The following is an 8688-nucleotide window of genomic DNA, read 5'->3' on the forward strand; positions in this document are numbered from 1 at the left end:
TGAATTATTATTTGACTTGGATTGAAAGAAAAATAGTGTTTGGTAATTAACAACATTTATTATGTCGTAAAAAAAAAGACTTGGGTGTTGAACTTCTATAAAGCAAAAAACTTAGGTATCTTCTCTACCAATTACTAAAAAAAAAACTATTCATCTCTCGTATATGAAGAAGAAAATCAATCTACGTAATCTTCTCTAGGTTAAATTCACTATCACACTACTACAATTGGGACATCAGTCATCGGCCATGAGAAGTCGGTTCTACTTAAACTGACTTACCACATGTTCATAAGTCGGTTTACTCATAACCGACCTATCATGTATAATAAAAGTAAGCATGGGAGGTCGGTTACGCGGGAACCGACTTACCATGTTGACATGGTAGGTCGGTTCACATTGAACCGACCTCCCATGCTTGAAGATGTCATAGTAAGTCGGTTCCTGCAAAACTGACATGCCATGTTATTCATGGTAGGTCAGTTCTGTGTGGACCGACTTACTATGTCCTACATTTTTAACATGGTAGGTCGGTACTATATGAACTGACTTATCATGTCACATTTTTATTTATTTTACATTATTTGAATTTTAAAATACAATAATTTATTTAGTAGTGTATGAAATAAATGTAAAAAATTTATATTTATTTATCTACATTATAATGTTTTGAAATATAAATAGATGAATCAAATCAATCAATTATTTATAATATAAAAAATAATTATATTTTATAATGAAAAAATATTTTAATTGAATAATATTTATAATTTTAAAAAAAAAACTTTATAAATATTTTAATGTATTTAATTAATATTTTTTTAAATGACATGGTAAGTCGGTTGTGTGGGAACTGACTTTTCATGTGACATGGTAGGTCGGTTCTATTGACTGACTTATCATGTCATTATAAAAATATATTGTTAAAGATATAGTCTAATTTATTTTTGTATTATTTGAATTTTAAAATGTATTACTTTATCAAATAATGCATATATATAATTGATTTGTGAATGCAATAAGTATAAAAAATATATACTTATTAATATTACATATATTATAATTTTTGAAATATTAATTAATTAATTATTTGGAATTAAAAAAATTAATTTAGTTTTTAATAAGAAAATATTTTAATTGATAAATAGCATATTTATAAATATTAGAAAAAAAATAAATTAAATAAGTTGGAGATTTATAATTTTAAAATAAAATATCAACAAATTAAAGTTATATATTTTTTAATTTTAACATCATAAGTCGGTTCTAGAACAGACATATCATGCTGCATCATAGGTCGATTGCTAATGAACTGACATACCATGTTAAAATTATATATTTGTAGTTTTAACAGCATAAGTCGGTTCTATAAATGACTTATGATGCTACATCATATGTCAGTTGCTATTAGAGACATACCATGTTAAAATTAGGATTAGGGTGGAAAAAAAAACCCAAATAAAATTGAGTATCCCGCGCATACTCTTCTTCTTCATTGTACACCCGCGAATTTTTTTTCTTCACATCTTCTTCGTTCCGCCAGCTACCGTTCTTCTTCAATCCGTTTTGCCGTCATACCCGCCGCGAATTTCTGGGGTTTGTTTTCTTCCCATGAGTTTGATTTCTGGGGTTTGTTTTCTTCCCAAGAGTTTGATTTTTGCCGTCACAGTTAATCTGTGAATAACTATATATATATTGTTTATTGTTTTTTATGGGTTTCTCTTGTGCTTGGGTTTCTATAAATACATATATTGTTTAATCTGTGAATAATTATATATATATATTGTTTATTGTTTTTCATGGCAGGGATTCTCCTAATCTCCAACCCAACCTCAGTCACTCTCACTCTCTCCACGCACAGCTCCAACCCCTCTGCTCTCCGACCCACTCCCACTCCCACAACTGCTTCATTCAACTCTTCTCGCTCGACCAATTCGCCGGTGCTTACATTCTCCGGTGACCCATTGAAAACTAGAGCTAGAGACTATCTCGAAGAGGTATTTCATCTTTTTTCCCAACTGGGTTTTCTCAGTTACTTACTCTTTTTTGCTTTTCTTGCATAGTCTATAACCTGTTTGATAAAATTACTGAGTCGTTTTATTATAACCTGTTGTTTTTGCTTTTCTTGCATAGTCTATAACCTGTTTGGCAAATGGATAAACAATTATAGACTTTAACATCCATTTTCTTAAATTTATATAAATGTATATATATTTAAATTTATAGACTTTACTCTGTTCCTATTGTAAATTCATTACAGTGATAACACATACATGGCACTTGTATGCCCAAATTCAGTACAGAAAACTTAACAAGTGTGGTTGAATAATCCCTGTGTCCAGTCAAAACATGAGACCCAACTAACATAAAACAGCAGCTAGGGAAACCAAGACAATGACCGAGCAAATCAAAGCCTGCAAAATATCATTATCTTCAGCCAATAAAAACAAAAAATGATCAAAACCACGGAAACATAGAAAACCATATGTGACCAACACTAGAAAACGACAGAAGCTACTTTTGCTTGGTTTGTGAGTTTTTATTTTTTTTACTTACTGCAATGGCTGATGCTGCAAGTCCAGGTCTTTCTCTAGGATCTTTAAGGTAATAGTTTCCAAAGTAAAGCACTGTAGCATAGTACCATAATGGTGGAAATACAAACCCCAATAAAAACCTGCTCAAACAAACATAACAGACCAAACTAGTACAAAATTAATGCCCTTTGTCCTTTGATTCCAAACATGATACTGTTGAATTGAAAAGAATATAAGAAGAGAAATTAATGTAATAGTACTCACGAGAACCATCCAATGCCACAACCAAAACATGCAGAGACTTCTCATAAATCCCACCAGAAGAAGAGTCTAACAAAGAAATGTCCCTTCCTTCAACATGGATTTGCATTTCCATCTCCAAGTATAATGTAATAATATTACGTCAATTTTAAATTTATCTTCATAGTCAACGTTCCCACTAGTATATTGAAGGAATATTCAAATTTCCCACTTAATTCTAAAATAACTCAGTAAAACATATTAGTTTGATCCTTGATTTTGCTATTATTAGCGACATTTACCAATTTTAACAAGGATAAACATATACGATTTGACATGGTTGGCACCAGTTGATGCCACTGAGATGCCAGCAATTTCATTCTGACAGCTTTAAGCGTATTGTAGACTATTTAAAGCTTCACCAATCACAATCATGTTAGCCAAACTAGACTGTAAAGACCAATTCTCCACTCTACATTACATACATACATATAAATATAAATATAAATATATATTAATTATCCAAAATTCATTACTTGAAGAGAAAAAAGATCAAAATTGAAAGCATATAGTAGACGTAGAGATTGGGAAGATAGTGAACAAAACAAAAAAAGCTTAGTCAAGACATGTCGAGTAGTCTTTCAGCAAGTGCACCGGTTGATGAGTTGAGCTGGTTTTACCAGAACTATAGTATGGCTTAAAAGGCAAGTCAAATGAGAAAGATTTGACTTCTTACTAGTTTTTTCGTTTTCACTTGGCCAAACTCAAATGGGGTTGTGTAACTTTGAACCCAGAAAATATTGGCACTTATCTGATTCAAAACATATATATTAATTAAGCATTCCAAATTCTATTTGATTGCCCAAAAATGGCTAAACAGCTAGCTCTTTTTGGTGGGTAGATTAATTAAGCAAAGATAGTGAAATAAAAGAGATGATTATGGATAAGAGTTTAAGTGGTGGTGGTTTTAGTGATGATGCTGGCTGTGCTTGTAGTGGTAATGAAAGTGACAATGGTTCAAATTGTGATGAAAAGTCTAGCAAGTATGATGACCAAAGCTTTGTAATGCAAAGAAAATTTGACATATTAAGAGAAAGAGAGATCAGCCATAGTTATACATACCCTTCGATCTTCTAAATCTGCAACATCAAATCTGGTAGTACAGAACGTGTGAGTTGTGCATATTGAAAAAGAATAAAGCTATGTTGCAAAATGAATATATATATATATGGATATAGCTTATGGATGCTTTGGTACGTTTGTTTACATGCATGTTAAGTCATGATATAGCTTTATGTTCAAGTTATAATTAATTAATTATAAGCTTTGAAACTTTATAATCAGTAGTATTACTAGTATATATGCTCTTTCATGAGTCTCCTTTTCGCATCTATAAATAGCAAAAACACAGGATTTGAATGGTTAAAGTAAGAACTAGAAGCATGATGGATTTGTTGTAAATGGTTATAGATTTAGTACAAAAGCTCGTGATGATGTTAGAGTGACACAAAATAGCGGTGTATGTATTGTTGCAAAAACTCTTCAATTTGCTTCAGCTCGTGATAAGAAACCATTTTATGGAGATATGAAATTTTATGGAGTCATTGAAGAAATATGGGAGCTTGATTATCGTGATTTTAGGATGGCAATGTTTAAATGCAATTGGGTAGAAGACAAGTATGTTATATCAGATGAGTTATGATGTACTTTAGTGGATCTCAATAAAATAAGCCATAAGGAAGAATCATTTATATTAGCAAGTCAAGCAAAACAAGTATTCTATATTCAAGATCCATCAGATTCAAGATGGTCAATTGTACTTGCATCACAACCAAAATTCATAGGTGATGATGATGATGATGATTATGAGATTGGCGAACTTCAAACTTTTGAGAAAGAAATTGGAGATATCAATGAATTTGAGGGAATTGAATCAATAGTTGGACCATATGTTCGAAGAGATTGTGATGGAATTTGGATTGTAAGTTTGTATTTAAAATATATTTTCTTTTATCATTAGCACACTTAGTGCGTAATTGAGACTAAAAGCCTTAATAACAAGAGATCCTAGGTTCGAACCTTCGAACCTGAGTCTCACCCTAGTGGCTTTGTATTTGAAATATTCTTATCAATTGTTTATTTTATGTACTAATCTTTATACTTGTTTTTTCTTAATAGGATCATGGACCATCATGAAGAGCATCCCGAAGAGGAACTTGAAGACAATGCAGACGAAGGTATCAATTTAGAAGAGGCTGGTAATGAAGATCTTACAACAAAGAAGAAGAAAAGTAGGCAGACTAAGGGGATAGTGCGATTGGCAAAAATAATTGCTGACAAGATCAAAGGGATTAAGATAAATTTAAGGTTTAACAAGAGAGGGCAATCAATTGGAACTCCGGAGAGAGCGTTACAATGCTATTTGGGGATGCAAGCAAAGTCAATGGTGTCAATTACATATGATAATTGGCATGATGTTCCTGCTGTAACTTTAGATAATGTTTGGAAAGATGTAAATGTAAGGTTTATAGATTGAAGGTAATCTTTTAAACTTGTATATTATTATTTACACTGACTTGTATTGTTAAACTTTGTAGCTAGCTTTTCATCTTAATGAGGGAATGAGAAAGGAAGTGATGAGTTCAGTAGGCATCAAGTGGAGGACATTCAAAACATTTTTGACTAGAAGATTTGTAGCTCCTTACCTTAATAACCAAGATTTATTGGAAGCAAATCCCACTGCATTAGATGTGCCTCCAAAAAGATATAACATTCCTGAGGAGGAATGGAAAAACTTCGTCACCAAAAGAAAAAGTAAAGAATTTCAAGTAAGTGTACAATACTAAGTTTCAATTTTTTTTATTCATATATTAATTTATTGAAAAGTTAAATTATTCCAATTGAATTAGGAATTTAGTAAAAAACAAAAAGAGAGGCGTGCTGCTTTGGAGTATCCTCATCGTTCATCACGACACAGTTATAAAGAAATAGAAATTGACCTTGTAAGTGAGCTTTTACTATTGATTTTAATTTTTGTAGTGGTTTAATATATAACTAATTGAGTTTTATTTTGTTATAGCAAACTAAACTAGGCACAGATGAGCCAATAGATCGATCTATACTTTGGAAGGAGGCAAGGAAAGATGCATCAGGAAATTATGTAAATGAACGTGACAAGCTTATAGGAGATGCCATTGTATGTTGTTAACTATGTGAACTTGGATTTTTTTTTATCCTTCATTATATTGTATTACTAAATTTATGAAATTAAATATTGCAGGATGACCTTCTAGATAAGAGAAATGAGGGGACACTTGTAGAAGTTGGGACAAACGATATATTGACACAAGTGTTAGGAACAAAGGAGCATCCTGGTAGAGTAAGAGGCCAAAGTCGTGGAGTTACACAAAGAGACTACTTTTTGAAGCCAGCAGGAGGTTTTAGTGGACTTCAACAATATCAATTTCAATTTCAGCAACACCAATCGCAAAAATACTTAGATGACTTTAAAAAGTTAGAACAATCCTTTGAGCAAAGACTACGTAGTCAAGCTGAACAATTTGAAGTAGAACGAAAACGAGAAAGAGAAGAACGAGAACAAGAACGAGAGTTATTTTTGACAAAGTTTACAGAATTAGCAAACAAAATTTCATCATTAAAAGGAAGTGAAGTGAGTTTGCCTACGATAGTTTCACGAACAAGTGAGACCCCTACGCCAATGGAGGTGGTAAATGAGTCTTTAGTTTCATCAAAGGTATTTTATTCTTCACCTATTCATATTATTATTTTAGAAAATATCTATTATAACATAAATATTATTTTGTCCTTGTCTTGAGCTTGTAGGATAATCAGAAGTCTAGATTATTGACAGAAAATGGTGATATTGTTGCTATTGGACAAATAATGGCAACAAGCGGAAAAATTCATTGTGTTGACTTAAGAAAGGGTAACTATCGTGTGCAAGTGGATGAATGCTGCAATGATGAGGCTAAACTTATTTTTCCTATTGGAGATGAGATTTCTTTAGTACGTCATGCTGTCAGCCACTATGTTGAGTGGCCATCTCATCTGATCATTCCTTACGATTCAGATTTGGTAAGACATTGACAAGAAACTATATTTAGTGATTAAATTATTTTTCATGACTAACATGTGTTACTTTCATGTTGAAGCTACCTAAGAAGACAAAGAAGCAAAAAAAGAATGGTTCACCAATATCTAATGCCCCAATGACACAAGAGAAATCTCATCCTTCCCAAAAACTTCCTAGTCAAAATGAAGTAGTGTCAATTAAAGCTAGTGCCCCGATACTCTTCAAGATTCCTAGTGGGGTTCCTCGCTTTCTCAAGTGTCTATTAACTACCGTGAAGTATGTGGAGCCAAGTTTCATGATCAAAATTACGATGGATTTTGAGATATTCGGCCATGAGAATGATTTATATATCTCACAAGAAGATATAGTCCATGTTGGCTTAATGGAAGAGATTGGAGCATCATGTGTATCGTTATATATCAGGTATCAAAGATTTTTAAAATAATTATAAGTTTGTTCATAACTTATTTTATAAATTTAACAGAGATATATTTTTTATGTAGGATTTTATACTTCCAATTAGTGAAAAGAGAGATCAGTCACTTTTTTCGTTTTGTTGAGCCAATTTGGTTATCAAATGTTGGATCCACTGAAGAAGAACGAGTTGAATGGGTATCAAAGCGTATGCTTGATTCAAATCCGGGTCAGATGTGGTTGTTGCCATATCATAAGGGGTAAGTTTTTTACTTTTAGTATTTTGTTAGTGAATATATATAATATTAATAATGAAATATTTTTGTGTTTTTGTTAGAAAGCATTGGATGCTTATAATAATTGATTTTGATCGCCAATTGTGCTATTTCCTGGATTCTCTTCACAATTTTCCACCAGATGAAATCAAATCTCTCATTTCTCGGTAAAAATCTAACCAATTAACTGCATACTCTTTAATTCATTTAAAATTAAGAACATCTAAATGTTTATGTTATTATTATTTAGTGTCTTTCAACATTTACGCACAAATAATGCAAAAACTAAGGAAGTCGCGTGGAGAACAGTTAAGTGTCCTGGTCAACCATTACAATCAGTACAATGTGGGTTCTATGTTATGAGGATGATGAAGGACTTCGTGACAAATGAGTTTTCAATGCGTTGGCTAACTAGTAATGTAAGTGAAAATATTCATAATTAAAGTTCTAGCTTTACCTTAAGATTTAATATAATAATTCAACTCATGCAATGAATTTTGTTTTAGTGTGGCGGGAAGAACTATTACACAAAGGATGAGATCAATGAAGTACGTGAAGAATGGGCACAATGCGTCATGGATTTGATGAGTACTACATAGGTCCACTCACTTTTGTTAACTTAGACTTTTAATGAGATATACTTACAATGTTAACTTAGACTTTCTTGAAGATATACACACTTTTGTTGCCTAACTATAGTTTACAATGCTTATGTGAGTCATTTTGTAATTAACTTAAGACTCGTTATTTTAGATACTTAGTTCAAATTCTAGTATTTTATATTATTGTGATATATGTTTTGTTTTGTTCAGTTTGTTTGTATAAAAAAACATGATTTGTTTTGGACATAATACACTTTTTAAGAGAAAAAAAACACCATAAGTCGGTTCTACTAAAACTGACAATAGATGTCTACACCATAAGTCGGCTGTGAACCGACATATCATGTTTTACACTAGAGGTCGGTGTACAACCGACCTACCATGTCTTACACCAGAGGTTGGTTTTGCAACCGACGTACCATGTCTTACACCAGATGTCAATTTTCCACCGACGTACCATGTCTTACACCAGATGTCGGTTTGGCGCCAACTGACCTACCATGTTTTTACATCATAAGTCACTGCATGGGAAG

General features: G+C 32.1%; 3 protein-coding genes across 4 annotated transcripts; 2 read left to right on the forward strand and 1 right to left on the reverse strand.

Moving 5' to 3' along the window:
• Positions 1 to 2357: 2357 nt before the first annotated feature.
• LOC133814749 (large ribosomal subunit protein eL20z-like) lies at positions 2358 to 3151 on the reverse strand. Its single transcript, XM_062247670.1, has 4 exons — positions 3100 to 3151; positions 2796 to 2832; positions 2554 to 2671; positions 2358 to 2411 (listed from the first exon to the last, which is right to left on the reverse strand). The coding sequence occupies exons 1-4, from the start codon at positions 3149 to 3151 to the stop codon at positions 2358 to 2360; spliced, it is 261 nt and encodes an 86-aa protein (XP_062103654.1).
• Positions 3152 to 4483: 1332 nt separating this feature from the next.
• Positions 4484 to 6878, forward strand: LOC133814750 (uncharacterized). The gene is made up of 7 exons (XM_062247671.1): positions 4484 to 4752; positions 4950 to 5283; positions 5369 to 5599; positions 5681 to 5773; positions 5851 to 5967; positions 6052 to 6525; positions 6615 to 6878. Exons 1-7 carry the CDS (start codon positions 4721 to 4723, stop codon positions 6876 to 6878), a joined length of 1545 nt encoding a protein of 514 aa, XP_062103655.1. The 5' UTR covers positions 4484 to 4720.
• A 119-nt stretch (positions 6879 to 6997) lies between these two features.
• Positions 6998 to 8392, forward strand: LOC133818526 (uncharacterized). Of its 2 annotated transcripts, XM_062251440.1 has the most exons (5): positions 6998 to 7287; positions 7368 to 7538; positions 7616 to 7720; positions 7804 to 7972; positions 8060 to 8392. In XM_062251440.1, exons 1-5 carry the CDS (start codon positions 7001 to 7003, stop codon positions 8150 to 8152), a joined length of 825 nt encoding a protein of 274 aa, XP_062107424.1. In that variant the 5' UTR covers positions 6998 to 7000; the 3' UTR covers positions 8153 to 8392. The 2 variants fall into 2 exon arrangements, with proteins under 2 accessions (XP_062107424.1, XP_062107425.1); XM_062251441.1 differs by lacking the exon at positions 7616 to 7720.
• The last annotated feature ends 296 nt before the right edge of the window (positions 8393 to 8688 follow it).

Source organism: Humulus lupulus, chromosome 2 (genome assembly GCF_963169125.1).
Source record: "Humulus lupulus chromosome 2, drHumLupu1.1, whole genome shotgun sequence".
Lineage (NCBI taxonomy): Eukaryota > Viridiplantae > Streptophyta > Magnoliopsida > Rosales > Cannabaceae > Humulus > Humulus lupulus.